At 44.4% G+C, this 16,863-nt stretch overlaps 8 protein-coding genes across 9 annotated transcripts in view; 5 read left to right on the forward strand and 3 right to left on the reverse strand.

Annotated features, from left to right (window-relative positions):
• ko (Stork-head domain-containing protein knockout) overlaps positions 1 to 1,674 on the reverse strand; it is a 64,285-nt gene extending 62,611 nt beyond the window's left edge. Inside the window, exon 1 of the mRNA XM_018101670.3 lies at positions 1,330 to 1,674. The gene's annotated coding sequence lies outside the window, so the exon portion shown is untranslated. The remainder of the gene's footprint in view (positions 1 to 1,329) is intronic.
• A 154-nt stretch (positions 1,675 to 1,828) lies between these two features.
• ICA69 (islet cell autoantigen 1-like protein) lies at positions 1,829 to 3,705 on the forward strand. Its single transcript, XM_018101676.3, has 3 exons — positions 1,829 to 2,695; positions 2,757 to 2,999; positions 3,063 to 3,705. The coding sequence occupies exons 1-3, from the start codon at positions 2,111 to 2,113 to the stop codon at positions 3,489 to 3,491; spliced, it is 1,257 nt and encodes a 418-aa protein (XP_017957165.1). The 5' UTR covers positions 1,829 to 2,110; the 3' UTR covers positions 3,492 to 3,705.
• A 366-nt stretch (positions 3,706 to 4,071) lies between these two features.
• LOC108651781 (dnaJ homolog subfamily C member 2) lies at positions 4,072 to 7,303 on the reverse strand. The gene is made up of 3 exons (XM_018101672.3): positions 6,877 to 7,303; positions 6,601 to 6,746; positions 4,072 to 5,739 (listed from the first exon to the last, which is right to left on the reverse strand). Exons 1-3 carry the CDS (start codon positions 7,122 to 7,124, stop codon positions 4,187 to 4,189), a joined length of 1,947 nt encoding a protein of 648 aa, XP_017957161.1. The 5' UTR covers positions 7,125 to 7,303; the 3' UTR covers positions 4,072 to 4,186.
• Positions 7,304 to 7,609: 306 nt separating this feature from the next.
• On the forward strand, positions 7,610 to 10,023 carry Sk2 (Sphingosine kinase 2). The gene is made up of 2 exons (XM_018101673.3): positions 7,610 to 8,676; positions 8,743 to 10,023. The coding sequence occupies exons 1-2, from the start codon at positions 7,748 to 7,750 to the stop codon at positions 9,755 to 9,757; spliced, it is 1,944 nt and encodes a 647-aa protein (XP_017957162.1). The 5' UTR covers positions 7,610 to 7,747; the 3' UTR covers positions 9,758 to 10,023.
• Positions 10,024 to 10,144: 121 nt separating this feature from the next.
• Positions 10,145 to 11,329, forward strand: LOC108651789 (uncharacterized). The gene is made up of 2 exons (XM_018101680.3): positions 10,145 to 10,485; positions 10,581 to 11,329. Exons 1-2 carry the CDS (start codon positions 10,327 to 10,329, stop codon positions 11,091 to 11,093), a joined length of 672 nt encoding a protein of 223 aa, XP_017957169.1. The 5' UTR covers positions 10,145 to 10,326; the 3' UTR covers positions 11,094 to 11,329.
• Positions 11,330 to 11,794: 465 nt separating this feature from the next.
• LOC108651783 (glycerol kinase 5) lies at positions 11,795 to 14,115 on the forward strand. 2 transcript variants are annotated; one of them, XM_018101674.3, is made up of 6 exons: positions 11,795 to 12,179; positions 12,241 to 12,334; positions 12,392 to 12,891; positions 12,945 to 13,397; positions 13,464 to 13,627; positions 13,685 to 14,115. In XM_018101674.3, the coding sequence occupies exons 1-6, from the start codon at positions 12,069 to 12,071 to the stop codon at positions 13,959 to 13,961; spliced, it is 1,599 nt and encodes a 532-aa protein (XP_017957163.1). In that variant the 5' UTR covers positions 11,795 to 12,068; the 3' UTR covers positions 13,962 to 14,115. The 2 variants fall into 2 exon arrangements, with proteins under 2 accessions (XP_017957163.1, XP_089116166.1); XM_089260040.1 differs by having other exon boundaries at positions 11,797 to 12,179; positions 12,241 to 12,312.
• Cdk8 (cyclin-dependent kinase 8) lies at positions 13,987 to 15,730 on the reverse strand. Its single transcript, XM_018101675.3, has 2 exons — positions 15,439 to 15,730; positions 13,987 to 15,372 (listed from the first exon to the last, which is right to left on the reverse strand). The coding sequence occupies exons 1-2, from the start codon at positions 15,567 to 15,569 to the stop codon at positions 14,151 to 14,153; spliced, it is 1,353 nt and encodes a 450-aa protein (XP_017957164.1). The 5' UTR covers positions 15,570 to 15,730; the 3' UTR covers positions 13,987 to 14,150.
• Positions 15,731 to 15,943: 213 nt separating this feature from the next.
• LOC108651790 (uncharacterized) lies at positions 15,944 to 16,795 on the forward strand. The gene has a single exon (XM_018101681.2). It carries the CDS (start codon positions 16,023 to 16,025, stop codon positions 16,557 to 16,559), a length of 537 nt encoding a protein of 178 aa, XP_017957170.1. The 5' UTR covers positions 15,944 to 16,022; the 3' UTR covers positions 16,560 to 16,795.
• The last annotated feature ends 68 nt before the right edge of the window (positions 16,796 to 16,863 follow it).

The following is a 16,863-nucleotide window of genomic DNA, read 5'->3' on the forward strand; positions in this document are numbered from 1 at the left end:
GCATGCCACAAGTGGCCGGCCGGCAACGACCGATAACAGCGGCAACAAACAAAAAAATTGGCAGCAAAAAGGCAGCCAATTAAGGCCAATTTAGTTGCAGCAACGCCGTGCGGCGACACAAAAAATAATCAGTAGAAAAACAGCAACAACAACTATGGACAAAGTGCTGCATGTAAATGAGAGCAGAGCAACAACCAAAAGTAACTTGATACGGCCAACAACAAGAACTAAAACAACAACGACAATAGCAACAACGGTGGCAAAAATTATGTATGCGCAGTTATTTGTAAAAAGTTTTTTTTTAATATTTATTGCGACCTGTGAGAAAAATGTAAAGCGACGCCAAGATTGACATTGTTGTTGTTGTTGCGGCATGCATGAGATTTCATGCATATGTATGCAAAATGAGTGCGACAGGGAAATAGCAAAAAACTGAGCAGAGCATAGTTATCGATAATATGCGCTAGCAGCTGCTATCGAATGCTATCGAACCTCTTTTGATTAATGTGACCAGGCGTTGACAACAGCTTAACTTGCAACAGCAACAATAACAACTACAGCGGCATCAAGTGCAGTGAAATCTGGTAGTTGTTGTTGCTCGTTTCAATAACAATTGTTAAATGCGACTGCGCAGCGACGCCGGCCCAAGGCGCACGCCGGAGCGCGGCTTTGAAGCTGGAAAACCAACAGCAATAACGGGGCTATAACGAACGACGGCCTGAGATCTTTTCTTATTAGGTTGGTTTTCGTTTTTCTTTTTGTCTCTTTTACTCTTTTTTGGCATGTAAAAGGCCTCGCGCTGCGCCCATTAAGCATTAACTGAGACCTGAGGCCAGCAAGTGCCCGTGGATGACCTTTTCGTTTTAATTCCGATTCTGATTGTTGTTGCTGTGGTTTTATTTTATTTTTCTGTGTGCGCGCAGAGCCGAATCTAATTGTTGCTGCAATCAGTTTAAAAACTCAAGTGTTCCAAGGCGGCGGGTCACGCACTGTTGGTGTTAACAGGCGGACAGACATAATCTTCATAATAAAGCAAACAATCAATTTGAGCAGGGCTCACATACACACACACACAGGGACTCCACACTTACGCACACCCACACACAATAAGTGAAGACGCCAGACGCTGTCATTTTCTGCAGGTGGCAAAGCCGCAACTTCAACCCGTTTCAGTGGACAGGCAGCGGCAAGAGCAATGGCAGCGACAGACGCATTTGCACACACTTGTTCACTTTCTTCTGCAGTGCGTATGTGTGTGTGCGCGCGAAACAGCATCCAACCCAACAAGCTGGCTTAAAGTAACTGTAACTAGTGGCAACTTTAGCTTACCTGTCCGGCGAATTAGCAATATGGGCACAAATATGTATATGTATGTCGCTTTCAATTGCTATTGCAATTGCAGTTCGAGTCGAACTTTAGCCCTGGCTCTCACGCACACACATAGAAGTACACTATGAAGCGCGCGCGCAGCGTGAACATGTAAAAAAACACTTGCACAAATATTGGTGTACTTAAAAATAATGTCAAGATAGAGATACCGTACGAACCGCAGCGCGTTCTATGCAAAATGTGTGCGGCACACAGTTAAATGCAGCGCCAAACGAAACCAACAACAAAATGCAAAGCGAGCGCTTGTAGTGTTCTCTTTGAAAGACACAGTTACAGTTACGAAATTGCAGTTCGTATAGGTCTGTTAACTTCACTGTCTAACTCGAAATGGTGATGTTAAAGCTATTTACGTGACGTGGTGTTTTTTAGCGTTTATGTACATCGTTGCCAGACTGGAACTATGTAGTTATTTGAAAACTTATTTGAAATCAAATATAGTCGAAAAATATGAAAATAATATTTGGAAACAAATATACGATACATTCGTAATTTTTAGTATGATCTCGTAGTCTTAGACACTGTATAAATAGCGAATGATTTGCCGTCAACTTTTATATATACATATTTCAAGTAAATTTAACGAGTCCCGCTAATTCTTACAGTGTGGCAACGCCATTTTAACAGAATTTTGCGTTTGCGCATAACGTTCCGTTTACTATGAGCTTTATCTCTTTGTAGCAGAAATTTTTTTTTCAGCTATCAGTGAAATTGATACGAAAATATGTTAAAGTCAGAAGTGCAACACCAATACTGGATAACCAAAAAGGTTGTACAGCGCAAGCTGGGCAGCAAAGAGGACAAGCACATAATATCCTCCGACGCCGAGCTGGACGCAAAAATCGAGGTCTTCAAATCGATAAGTGACACCAGCTTGGAGCTGTGCAAAATCATTGACCAATACCAGGAACGACTGTGCATATTGTCGCAGGAGGAGTGCGTGTTCGGGCGTTTTCTCAAAGAGGCTGGCAAGCGGAGCAAGACGACGGGCTGCAGCATCACAAACACGGGCAAGGCCATGTCCTTTGCTGGGCAGCAAAGGATGTGCGTTCGCGTTCCTCTACTGCGACTGCAACACGAGGTGGATGTGTATCGCTGCCGTGCCGTCAAGGATACTGAACTGACTCTGCAGACCATGGAAAAGGAACGCACCGAATACCGTGCCGCCTTGTCCTGGATGAAGCACACGGCCAGCCAGGACATGGATCCAGACACTGGAAAGGGACTGGATAAGTTTCGCACAGCCCAAGCTCATGTGAGGGCTGCCAAGCACAACTTTGACAGTTACTCCATGGACTCGATACAAAAAGTAGGCAAAATCATGCAGATCCACCTGACAGTTCCTCGATTTAACAGAGAATTCTTTTCAGATTGATCTCCTGGCCGCTGCCCGCTGCAATATGTATTCCCATGCCTTGGTTGCCTATTTAGCAGAGCTGAAGAACTTTGCCCAGAAGGCCGCATCCACCTTTCAGACAATTTCGAATGCGCTGGTGGTCAAACCAAAATACGACTTCTGTGTGCTCAAGGAACTGTCCCAGAACGAAGGCGCCGATGCACCGGAAGCAGTTCCGATCGAAGCTGTTGACAAAGACCAATCGTTATTCTTTGCGGTACAATGTTAATATAATAAGATATATTCGGCAATATGAATTGCATTTTTGTTTTGTTTGCAGGACGAATACCAGGACAAGCCAAAGTCCGAGTCGCAGCCGCCCACAGACGATACGCCCACGACCACGCCCACGTCTACGGCCTCAGCTGGGCCCGAAACTACGTGTGGTGACAACGAATCATTGCTCATTGAACTGTCCAGGCAGTTGGAAGAGAGTCCTCTTATCGAGGCGCCGCCACTGCTAGAGGCTCCACTGTTGGACACAAGCAGCAATAACAAATTCTGGGCTCGCATGTTTAGTCAGCAGCAGCCGCCCACACCCGTCTGCAACGCTGCAGCAGCCGCTCCAACCAAAACGAACGCCAAGCAGACCAGTAATAGCTCTAACAATCCCTGGCTGGATCTCTTTGCTGACCTGGACCCGTTGGCCAATCCACAGGCATTTGACTTAAAACTGAGCGGCGGAAGACGAGTAGCGGAGCAGACATAAGACAGAGATTTTAGAGTGGACGCGGAACTAAGGTTACCTGGCATCGGTAACCACAGCAGAAAGCAGCCAGCATCGAACCTAATCGATCGGTCGGCCTGTCGCTAGTATTATTGTCCCTATCGATAGTTTCAACGTTTTTCCCTGTCGACCGCTGTAGCTTTTTCACACGACACATGAGTTTTGTCAATAAAAATATATTATTCATTGTTAAAAAGCCATTCCATCTGCTATACATTGCGCTATACAAGATCAGAAGGACACATATGCACACCTTTTCTGAATAAAAAAGTATATACTAAATAATTAAGCGATCAATTGGCATTTCGATTGCTTTTAAATGCATAGAATCATTTGAATGTAGATATTCGCTAAACGTTCAAAAGTTTATGTCTTTCGATTAGTTACTGTGCAGAGGTTTCTATAGTTCATTTTCATTGTTAAAGAAATATCAAAGTTCAGGTACACGATCAGCTGAATAAGAAATATTTCGATAATATTGCACTTATTTTACTTTTCGATAAGTCATCAAGAAAAAGTCGGCAACTTTAGTAGATTTGAAAAGCATAAAATCATCAGAATGTAACTTTTCGCTAAACGTTCAAAACTGTTTTAAGTTTATTTATTTAAATAATATGTATATAGGACACAGCAGCTAGGGCAGAGGCGAACGCGTAAGGCAACGCGCGTGGTACAACTCATTTGACAGCCGCCTGAGCTTCCTTCTTCGAGTTGACGAGTTCGACGAGCTCCTTTACACGGCGCAAGCAATCCTTTTTACTGCGATTGGGTATGCAGGCCGCAATGCAATCCCAGCGATCGGGTGTAGTGGTCGGATACGTTTTGATGGCTTGCTCCAGCAAAGCCTGCTCCTCCTTTGTCCATGTCTTCGATGCGATGCCATTCGTAGTTGGAGTGGTTGCCGGCGTACTGGCCGGAGCCCCCACAGCACTACCATTTTGCTTCGACTCCGACTGCTGCTGCACCTGTTGTTGCTGTTGCTGCCGCTGCTGCGGTTTCTGATTGTTCTGACTGTCACCCCCATTCTGTTTGTGGTTCTCTTTACTCTCTGCCGGCGACTCGCCTAGCGTAATATCGTTCGTTGTCTGGACTTCTTTCTTGGATTTCTCGAAGCTCTGGAACGCCCCTTCATTGGCCTGGGTCTTGAGAGAGCTTTTGGAGTGATCGCTGTTCTGCAGCGCCTTCGCCTTGTTGAGCACATCGCGCGCAGTTACCGGGCTGGAGCCTCCACTGCAATGCTGATTGATGAACGTGGCAATCACATCCCAGCGCTGGGCAGTGCCAGCGGGAAACAGATTGACCGCCTTGATCAACAGCTGCACGTTCTCATTGCTCCAGAGCTCACTCTTTTTCACCTCCTTAACGCCCGTCTTAGGCGTATTGTTCACTTGCTTCTTCTGATGCGCTATGTTGAGCTCCTCCAGTTCGGCGGCGATCTTCTGCTCGGCGGTGTGCAGCGCCGCAACGAACGACTCCCTACCCTTGGTCTCCATGGCCTTGTTCAACGCCTGTAGCTCCGCCAAGTTGAAGGTTTCACATATCTTCTCGGTGCCCTCCATGTGCTTCAGCTGATCCTTGTCATTTTTGGCATAGTACTTACAATCCTTGACCTTGTCGCGCAGTGTCTTGCGCTCCTTTTTCAGTACCTTCTTCTGCTGTTCACGCTCGATGCGAATCTGCTCGATACGCTTTTGCTCGGCCTTCTCCGCCTTCTCTTTGGCGAGCGCCGCTTCTCGTATCGCCCGTTCCTGCTCGGCCTTTTGGGCCTGCGCAGCATCCATTTTGGCTCGCTTGGCTGCCGCTTTGCGATCCTTTTCCTCTTGCTTTAATCTCTGGATTCGCTTGTCGTTGTTATAAGCCAAGTCGACCAAGGCGCGAATACGAGTCATCTCTTCTTTTTTGCGCTTGATGCGCGCCGTCTTGTTCTCCTTCTCAATCCAGCGACGCTCATCCCGGTCCTGGCCCTTCTCCTTATCCTCCTCGTCCAAGTAGCTGAACTCGCGCCATGACTTAAAGTCGTACCAGAAATTGTAAAAACGTTCGACATCCTCTCGCTTGGCATCCACGTCGCCAAACGGCGGCACATTGGGCTTTTCACTCCAGCGCGCATTCAAATTAAAATACTTATTAAACGACTCAAAGTAATTGTTATCGATATCCGATTGTGAGGGAAAACCGTCGTCAAATTCGGGATCCACTGAGTCGTAGCTACGGCGTGTTTTTGGAGTGCCTGCAATAGAGAAATTTCGATGTATTAATTAGTCAAATTAATATTATTATACTGATTTGTTTTTAGATTTATATCTAGCTCTATATTAACTTTTTCTCTCTGACTCTCTCTCTATTTAGCATTGATATAAGACATTAACAAGCAAATACAAATACATATGTGACGTAACATTAATAAGACTTTTAGATACCCTAGAAATATTTGTGTTAAGCACAAGGTATTCAATTTTGAGCAACTGAAGAAAATAGAATTAGAAACATTAGATGGCACATTTATTGCAATATACAGTGACGCTGAAGTGACCGTCATAATACCCGGAAAACACTATAGTCATATATGTTTGCATAGGGACCACAGTTTTCGTTGTAAGAATATAAGCGGAGTCTATAACGACTTTATTGTATATACTAGATGATATCCTATTACAAATTGTATATAGGATTCATCTAGATATATAAATACTATATCCCCCAAAATATATTTTATGCGCTACCTTTATTAAGATATATTCATTCTTTTTGGATATATCGACTCACCAGGATTACATTCTGCGCTAAATATGTTATAAGTGCTATTATTATATTACACATTTAAGCAAATATAAACTACAAGTATTTATTTACATATATCTCCTTCACATCACGTATATGTTGACATATTCTATTCCTTTTCTATACTATTATTTATCATGGTTATTTGAAAACTGTACAACAAATTGAAGCTACAATTACGTATTTAAATATATCGACTCATCAAGAATACACACCATATAAACAAGCCTACAATTAGTCATTTAGATATATCAACCTACCCACCAAGTGCCCATAAACAATTATTTATTTAGATATATCGACTACCAACCAAGTATTTCATAGGCCTTTGTTATGCATGTGAAGTAGTCGTCATCCGTAATCACCTCCTCTCCTTTGGCTTTTCGCTTGTCCGGATGATGCAGCAGCACCATTCGTCTGTAGGCCCTCCGAATGTCATCATCGGTCGCTTCGTATCTGTGTGAGTGTGCAAAATAAGTTATTACAGTTAATACACGTGCACACGCTCAAACACACACGCATTCTTTCCCTTTCTCTTTCTAACGCACACCCAAACATGTCTGCACACATTAACAGATAAACGCACCTTAATTTGCCAAGGCCGAGAACGCTGTAATGATCCTGATCCTTCCATTCTTTAGGATCAAGTGACTTGAGGTAGTTTATATCGACATCCTCGCCAGCGCCCGCCAATTTCTCATCAGAGTCGCTTCGCTCGACGCCGTTCGCATCGCCAATTTGGCGGCGTGCGTTAAAATATGCGCAACCAACGCGTTCGATTTTATGACGCGCTACTTTCAACGCAGAGCACTCAATTTCTAGGCTGTTAGTCATTATAGGTGTGTAGAAGTGTGTGTCGTGTGGCAAAAACGAATTGCATCAAATTACATAAAGCACACTGCACTACCTCGAATTTTGTTTGGACAACCCGAAAAGTGTGTAATTAATTCACTTCACTACCGCATGCTTGAGCTAAGTGTAGGCAAGCGACAAAAAAGGCATAGTTAAGTGCGATTGCGATACGATAGGCACAATACTAGCAACCTTTACCAACACCGAATGAGTAAATCGTTGATTATAACTTCATGTGGTGGCTGGTCGATTACCAAGAGCTACAATTGTCAGCGAAAAATTAGACCAAAATTAAAAAAATATACTGACAGTTATCTTTGTGAAGTAATTAACTGGTTTATCGTCTGCCACCTATATAAATTTCACACTTAAATGAGTATATAAATGTAAACATGTGTTTATATAGGAAACACTTCAAGTGCGTTTAGTCAGCTTGCGTTAATTAGTGATGAAACAATTAAAAGCAAAAGTATGTTTGGAAAACTTACTGCAGTATACCGATAGCTATCGATAGCACTTTAATGTCTCTTGCATATTTGGGAGTACCCCAGTTTTAATAGTTAAAGTAAATAAAAAATGCTGCTTAAAGAGAATCTCTATCAAACATGAATAAATCTCTGGAGAGGAGCACTGACTCCGCTTTCTCCACACCAAGCAAGGAAGACGATGACCTTCACAATGTTTCTGATACTTTCTACACCAGCCAGCGCAAGGGTAGCCACGTATTTCGTGTGCGTCTGGATGCTACAGGATTCACTCTACAACGCGAATCTCCCAGTGGTGTCACGATCAAGGAGCAGAAGGTCAAAATATGTAATATTATCGGAGCACGCTGCATGCGCATGAAAAAGTCGCATCGAAATCTGGCAGGTTGCGCCTGCGTCAATCCGGGTACTCCAGCTGCGGGCTCTGGTCGCAAGGGCACGCCCAGCAAGTGTAGCATGACCAGCAAGGAAGAGAATGCAACCGAAGTGGGCGACGGCAGCGCCTATTTGTACTTGTTTGCCTATGTGCTGAAGAAGAAGAGCCTTCGCAGCAGCCTGCACAGGGAGCGGACGGTGCTGACGCTTCGGTTTCGATCCTTTGATACGTTCGAGGATAACATGCGAGAGGCTGATCGCTGGTATCGCGCCTTGCGCTGGCAGTTGCATCAAACGCTGGAGCCCATCTTTGTAGAAAGTGTGGGCGAGCCGCGGCGTCGCCGAATTGTGGTACTCCTCAATCCCAAGTCCGGCTCTGGCAATGCACGCGAGGTATTCAATACGAGTGTCGCACCGATTCTCAACGAAGCCGAAGTACCTTACGATTTGTTTGTAACGAAGCATTCCAACTATGCAATCGAATTTATGAGCACTCGCCGCCTGGACGAGTGGTGCACCATCTTAGCCGTTGGCGGCGATGGCCTGTTCCACGAGATAATCAACGGACTGCTCTGCCGCGCTGATTGGGCTCAAGTGATGGACAGCCTTGCCCTGGCCATTATTCCATGCGGCTCTGGCAATGGCCTGGCACGCTCCATTGCGCATGGCTACAAGTGAGTGGGTTATTCCCGCAGGTGTTTCTGTTTGGCACAAGTACTAATCCCTGTTTCTGCTTGCAGTGAACCATACTTCAGTAACCCTGTACTGGGTGCCGCTCTGACAGCCATCAGTGGTCGAACCTCGCCCATGGATGTGGTGCGTGTGGAGAATAAAAATCGCGTCATGTTTTCTTTCCTGTCGATAGGCTGGGGCCTCATCTCGGACGTGGACATTGAGAGTGAATGCATCCGGATGTTTGGCTACCAACGCTTCACCATCTGGACACTCTATCGATGGGCCAATTTGCGCACCTATAATGGCAAGATCAGCTATTTGCTGGCCGATGAGGCACAGGAGCCGCTGGAAACGCCGCTGCTGCAGTCAGAACAGATGCGAAAGATGCAATCCAGCCGCAGCTGCACTTTGCATATCGATAAACTGTCCAATGCCAGCAATCACCGCTCCATGGAGTTTTTGCCACAAGAATTCGAGGATGTCATTTCGCTGGAGACTTCCATCAATCAATCATTCCGCTCGCGCTGCGACAGCTGGCTGTCGGGCGGCTCACGACGCAGCTGCTATTATTCCATATCAGAGAGTATCTATCACAGCGTGGCAGATGACAGCGAATTCACTCAACCTTCGATTTCGGCGGGCACTAAATTAGAGCAAGGCTTTCCCAATTTCGGCCCAGGTAGTAGCTTACCGGGACTTGACGAACCATTGCCCGAGGATGCGGGCTGGCTGGTGGAGGAAGGCGAATTTATTATGATGCACGCCATCTATCAATCTCATCTCGGCATCGATTGCCACTTTGCTCCCAAAGCCCAATTGAACGATGGCAAAATATTTTTAGTTTTGATTCGCGGCGGCATCAGCCGTCCGCACTTGCTCAGCTTTCTTTACAACATGAGCTCGGGCAGTCACCTACCTGAGAAAAACAACCAGTTTATAAAGGTGCTACAGGTACGCGCATTCCGCTTGGAGCCGTGCGATAATCACGGCATCATCACCGTCGATGGCGAACAAATAGAATTTGGTCCACTCCAGGCAGAGATACTGCCAGGCATTTCTCGTGTCATGATACCAAAATAAGAACAAATGAATATGTGTTTCCAGCAACGATCATACATTCAAGCAATAACTAATCAGTAATGGGAATCTCTGCATTTGAATAAGTAGGTGTAGTTAAATATTTTTTATTATATTGGGCTGTGTGCGTCACGGTGGATGTATGCACAAGAGTATGATTTTTATATTAATGCTGGCAGATGTTTTTGTAACTCTTCTTGTTAATATTTATGATAATGATTGCAGTTAGAAACAAATAAATATAAACATATGTATATCTATGTATGTAAGTGAAGCCGTTTTCATCTTTGGGGAAATATAACGAACCGAGAAAAAGTAAGCTCTTCATAATTATTTCAAATGTAACAGCTGTTTTTTTAACTCAGGCAACCCTGTCAAATTAAAACTTATCGATAACTTAATTGAAACGCAATAGAAAAAGGTGAAAAAAATATTTTCCGGACAACAAATTAGTTGGTGCGGTAGATAAGACGTTAAATAGCAAAAGAGATATCCAAATAGACATTGGTTAGGCTCAGGAGCTAAGATTTATTGCCAGTCAAGGCCATCGTTAATAAAATAATTGACACAATATGTCAGCAGAGGAGCTGGCGCCAATTAACGAGCAAGATCTGAAGGACCTGAAGCAGCGAATGAAACTCATAGCTGACGCAGACCCAAATCAATATCAGAATGATTTCTCACTACGGCGTTATCTACGCGCCTTTAAGACTACAGATGACGCATTCCAAGTGAGTTACTTTCACGCCCACGCGCCCACATCTTGACATTGACTTTTATACAAATTATGTACATATGGTTAACCCTTCACCACCCACCCTTATAGGCCATATTGAAGACGAACAAGTGGCGTGAATCATATGGCGTGGCCAAACTGAACGAAATGGACCGCAGCCACTTGGAGAACAAGGCACGGGTCTTGCGGCACCGTGATTGCGTTGGCCGCCCCGTCATTTATATTCCAGCCAAAAATCATAGCTCTTCGGCGCGTGACATTGACGAGTTGACGCGATTCATTGTCTACATTCTGGAGGAGGCATGCAAAAAGTGCTTCGAGGAGGTTACAGACCGCCTGTGCATTGTCTTTGATCTGGCTGAGTTCAGCACAGCGTGCATGGACTATCAGCTGGTGCAGAATCTTATCTGGCTGCTCGGCAAACACTATCCGGAGCGATTGGGCGTTTGCCTAATCTTAAATGCGCCTGGCATCTTCTCGACCGTATGGCCAGCGATTCGCATGCTGCTCGATGACAACACCGCCAAAAAGGTGAAGTTTGTCAACAGTGAGGTGGATCTATGTCAATATCTAATTCCGGATATACTTCCGACAGATATGTAAACGAATTGTGAGCATTGCTATAAGTAGTTGTAGGCATACATATCTCTGAATGAGGCACCTTTGACATTATACTGCAACTCGAGACAACGTGTACCTATTAGAAACCAGTACCTAATTGACTGTATCTACTATCTATGCAGCACGAGGCTTCTGAAAGCTTTTACATAGTTCGTACTCCTTACGTGCATATATTGTTTATAACTGAATGTCTTTGTCGTGTAGCGTTGTTTAAATGAGTAATATTATTATTGGTATATGTCTATATATCTATATATATGTATATGTATATTAAAGTTGTAAAACAAAAATTGAGTGCGATTATTGACTGGAAATAATGTAGGCCACAAGTTGATAGAGTGTTCTATATTTACCACTCCTTATCTCAGCATACAGAAAACGTATCAAATGTTGTTCTTGTTACTCTATACCAGCAAGATAACAATTTTGAATGTTTATGAATTGTGCGCACTGCACTGTGCTGCCAGCCTGCATACGGAAAGTAATGCTAAAGATGTGGCAACTCTCTTATCAAAGAGATATCCTTTAATGAATTAGGGAATCGCACAATCATGTTTAATCTCAAGTAGGCGGGTGATAAGGATTTAATTATAATCAAATAGCTTATGGATAAAACTTTAGTTTATGAAATGAAATTAAACTCACTAGCCTAATGCAGCTATTATTAGCATTTGAAAGCAACAGACTTAAGGTGTGACGTCATATGCTCGTATGGAAAGAGCGCCTGCTGCGTGGGAATCGCGACACCTGCACATTAATTCGTCGCCATGATAGACACCAACTGGTCAAGCTTATTATCGGAAACTAGAGTAGTTGATTACGGGGATGGGCAGCAATATGAAACGACTATGCCCAAAGAGCAACGCAAATTTAGTTTGCCAGCGATCGTCTGTTAAGTTTCAGTAAATAACGAAGTGTGCTCCGAGAAGCAGCAACAGCGGCAACGGCGGCTACAAAATGACAGAAACGAAAGCTTCTCATATCGCAGCGTTGGACGTTGGGACGACGTATTTGCGGTGCTTTGTGCTCGATGAGAACTGCGCGGTCAAGGGGTCGGCTGCGGATGCTGTGAGTTAATTGAGTGGCGGCGGGCAAAGTTGAGAGCCATTTAACTGTATGATATTTGTAGGTTGAGCTATTAAATCCCCAGCCGGGCTATTTCGAGATAGAGCCCGAGGGCTTATGGCGCAAGATAGTCAAGGTGATAAGAGAATCGATATACAGTAAGTACTTGAGATTAGCTGGCCCCCTCCCACACACACACATATATTAATCTCCAGACGCAACGTTGAAACCATCGGATATCACTTGCCTCACAATTTCGACACAGCGGTGCACGTTCTTAACGTGGAACCACAGGACCAAAGAATACTATCACAATTTCATCACGTGGAAGGACTTGCGCGCGGATGAGCTGGTCCAGCACTGGAATTCCAGCTGTTTATTGCGCTTCATGAATGCATTCTCCTACTCTCTGTACCTGCTGACCAGACAAGCGCGCTTCTTGGCTGGCAGTGTGCTCAAGCTAATGAACGGCCAGGTGACGCCGCGCCTCCTTTATGAGATTGCCCACAACAAGCGACTGCAGCGCGCACTGCACGAAAAGAAGGCGCGCCTGGAGCTACTTGATTCGTGGATTTTGTACAAACTGCGGTCCGGCAACGGCCTTGATCCAGATGTAGAACATATAACCGATATTACCTCAAGCACTGCCACCGGCCTCTACGATCCCTTTACTCTCAGCTGGTCGCCACTTGTGCGCTGGATGTTCGGCATCGATGTAAGTGGAGAGCATTTATTCCTGATCCCATTCAATAGTTCCCATTATTACAGTCCAGCATTTTGCCTCGCGTAGTTGATAATAGCTACAGGGACTTCGGATACGTGCATCCTTCGGCATTTGGTCAGGAATGGAACAACACTATGATTCCCATTGCTGCCTCCATCAGTGATCAGACGGCTGCCATGTGGGGCTCGCAGTGCTTCGCAACAGGCAATGTGAAGATCACCATGGGTACTGGCGCGTTCCTAAACCTTGTGACCGGGCCAGACTGCAAGGCTGTGATCAGCGGAATGTATCCACTGGTAGCTTGGCAGCTCAAGCATACCAGTAAGCAGATCGACACGATCTACTGCATCGAAGGTGCTGCCCACGACTTTGGAACCGTGGTGACGTGGGCGCAATCCTGTGGACTGTTCGAATCGCCCGCTGAAACCGCCGCCATAGCTGAATCAGTGTCAGACACTAACGATGTTTACTTTATGCCTGCTTTTAGCGGATTGGGTGTGAGTACACAGAGAACAAGACTCCAATGCATAATATTTAATTTCACAACGAATCCGTTTGCCCAGCCGCCTGTGAATGACTATCGTGCTGCCAGTGGCTTCATTGGCATGACCCCGTCCACAACCAAAGCTCACCTGGTGCGTGCGCTGCTGGAGAGCATCGTGTTTCGTGTGGTGCAGCTGATTGAGACTGCGGAGCACGAAACGGGGCACAGACTGAAAGTCATTAAGTAAGGCACTGTCTGCAACATACGGTTCGAGCGCCATCATCATTAACTTTTTTCCAGAGTGGACGGCGGAGTCTCGCGCAATGATTTCGTTTGCCAGTTCTTGGCAGATGCCAGCGGTCTGCACGTGGAGCGCGCCGACTGCTCAGAGTCTAGCATAATGGGCGCCACCTTTCTAGCAGGCGTTAATCATGGCATTTGGCACACGCTCGACGATCTCAAACGCTTCCGCCATGTGGAGCGTATTTTCGAACCACAGCCAAAGCAGTTCGATTCGATTGCTAGCCGCATGCGAAAATGGAGTCGAGCCATTGAACGCTTTAGCGGCTGGTACTAGGACACATAAAAGACTAATTAAATGGTTAACTTAAACTAGAACATTTAATTTGTTTGTGTGAATTGTTTTCTTACATTAAAGTTGTTATAAAAAAATCTATAAATTAGTGTAAATGTAAAACGGCCAAATGGAATAGCTTACTTTCCATCACGAATTTTGTATTGATTTAACTTCCTTAACACTTCCATTTCAGTTGAAGCGTTGCTGGAAATTTTGTTGTTGATTGAAGATCATTTGTTGCTGTTGTTGCTGCTGCTGCTGTTGCTGATGATGGAAATCCTGCTGGTTGCCAGCGCCTGATAGCCGAACTCGCTTGGCATTCGGCTCGTTGGGATTCATTTGCTGTTGCTGTTGCTGTTGTTGTTGCTGCTGCTGCTGTTGTTGTTGCTGTTGTTGCTGCTGCTGTTGCTGCTGCTGCTGCTGTTGGCGCTTGTTGTCCGACTTGTCCTCTTGGTCGTCATCGGTGAGGAATTCACGCTTGGGATACGGTATGGGGCAGCCGGCGAAGACGTCCTGCGTCGGCAGGGGTTCCTCCTGGAAGTATGGATCCTGCATCGCCTGCTCAGATGTTATGCGCTTGTTGGGATCCATCAACAGCAACTTCTGCAGCAGATGAAATGCTTTGCTATCGGGCTTAATCTTGTGACGCTCCATGTACTTGGCCAGTGAGCAGGCAGAATAGGTGGAGCGCTTGAAATCCTTAATCAGTGTATGGTGCTCTGGCATCTTTTTGATGTCCTCCCAGTCCTTGTCCTGGGGAAAGCCCATTACATTGAATATGCGGTCCAGCTGATCGTGATGGTACGGATTGCTTGTCTTAATGTCCTCCTGCCGACAATGGAAGATAGGCTCCGACGTTAGCAACTCCGCGAAAATACATCCAATTGCCCAAATGTCGATGGCTTTCGTATAATGACGCGCACCCAGCAGCAGCTCTGGCGCTCGATACCAAAAGGTAACCACCACCGGATCCAAGTCTGCCAGTGGCTTCAGAGGAGCATTGAAGAGACGTGCAAAGCCCATATCCGCAATTTTGACACGCCCGCGCTCGTTGCCGTCACCCATTACGAGAATGTTCGCTGGCTTCAGATCACGGTGCAAAACCCAATTGCTGTGCAGGTAATGAATGCCATCCAGAATCTGATACAGAAGACTCTTGACCATGCCGCGTGGTACGACCACATGCTTCTTAGTGGCCTTGGCTGCACGATGGAACTTGATGATATGCCAAAGATCATGCTCCGCGTAGTCGATCAGCAAAAACACCTTCCGGTCATTGTGTGACAAGAAGACTCGAATAAGCGTTATAACATTCTGGTGTTTTAGCTCACGTAACAGAGCAATCTCCCGGCAAGCAGACATAGATAGACCTGTGCCATCGATCTGTTTAAGAGCATATTCCTTGCCATCGCTACAGAAATAAGAATCAGAATGTAAATGTGGCTTTGGTTAAAATTTTTTTTTTTTTTTTGCCTACCTGGTCTCCTTCCACTTTGCCTTATACACATGACCGTAGGTGCCACGGCCCACCTTACAGCCCTCATAATTAAATAGGTCTTCGACCTTGGTTCGCTCCATTTGCGTTTTCATCTTGAAATCGTAATCCATTTTCGGCAAAACTTTGAATTTACCTCAACCGCAATCACAGCTGTTTACAAGCAAACAATATTGCATTTATATTAGAGATGGACAAAACATGATATGTTTGAGTACTGAGTAACTGCGCCACGTTCACTGAATGATGTACAGAAAGCAAACCATATTGAAACGAATTCTTAAGATAACTAAGGAATATAACACTATATTTTCAGCTCAGTTTTTTATTTTTAATTAGTATATTAATAAATTCAATTTCAACGAAAACCCGCCTTCATTATTTACGATATAGACGTGATTTTTGTTATTTGTTATTAAGCATCGATTGTTTTCAAATATCGATATATCAGATGTTGGGCACATCAAATGTCGATTTTCTGACAGAAACGTGAGCCAAAAAAAAAAAAAAAATAGAAGGGGAAATATACGCGCGTGGCCGTATATTTTGTTTAAACAATAAAAGAAATGGCTAAAAGAAATATACGAGCGAAAGCTAAGAGTGCAGTAGGAGCGGCGAAGCAAAAGGTTCAGCAAATGCAGGCGAGATTAAATAGAGAAAATCGCCAGGATAAATTGCTTCACAAGATCCTCTCTCCGAAGAAGACCATTACAAAAAAGGAAAAGTCTGCAGAAAAACACTCAAAGTTGATAAAACGCTTCGGAGAAATACAGAAGAAATTAAAGGAAGAGCAGGCACGCAAAGTTCGAGAGAAAACGAAAGTTGTAGGCGATTTAAAACCTCTTCGAGATGCGCTGCCATCCCTTGGCGAGATGTACAATTTGGTAAAAGCCCAAAAGAAAAAAAAAGAAGAAATCGCAGTTGAAGAAGCTGAGACATTAAGTGCCAAAAAGAAGATCAAGAAGAAACGTAACGAATATGTAAACAAAGTGCGATCCCTCGAGAAGTTAATAAAGGACAAAAACTTCAAAAAGAATCCGCGTGAGATAGTTGCGAATCACGTTCGCAACAGGTATCGTGCTATGGAAGATGAGGACATGTAATAGGGAATTAAGAAATTGAACACATGATAATATTGCCTTAGCACGTTCATTTTATTTATTAAGAAATATCATTAATATATGTTTAGCTTTATAATTAACAATGCATATAAATATTACACACATAAATGTAAATTGTAAGCGTTATAACCTTAGTGGGGAAGTCAACAGAATGCAATTAAAGAGAGTTTTGAATATAAACTTGTTTTAATAAAGCAAATGGGAGAACTGCAATGCAATTAATTTCCTTCTTTAGTTTTCGATTTTACAGTACAGATTATATATCATAGCCATTAAGCATTATAAA

This window comes from Drosophila navojoa, chromosome 4 (genome assembly GCF_054131105.1).
Source record: "Drosophila navojoa isolate 15081-1374.11 chromosome 4, UAZ_NAV_1.0, whole genome shotgun sequence".
NCBI classification, from domain to species: domain Eukaryota; kingdom Metazoa; phylum Arthropoda; class Insecta; order Diptera; family Drosophilidae; genus Drosophila; species Drosophila navojoa.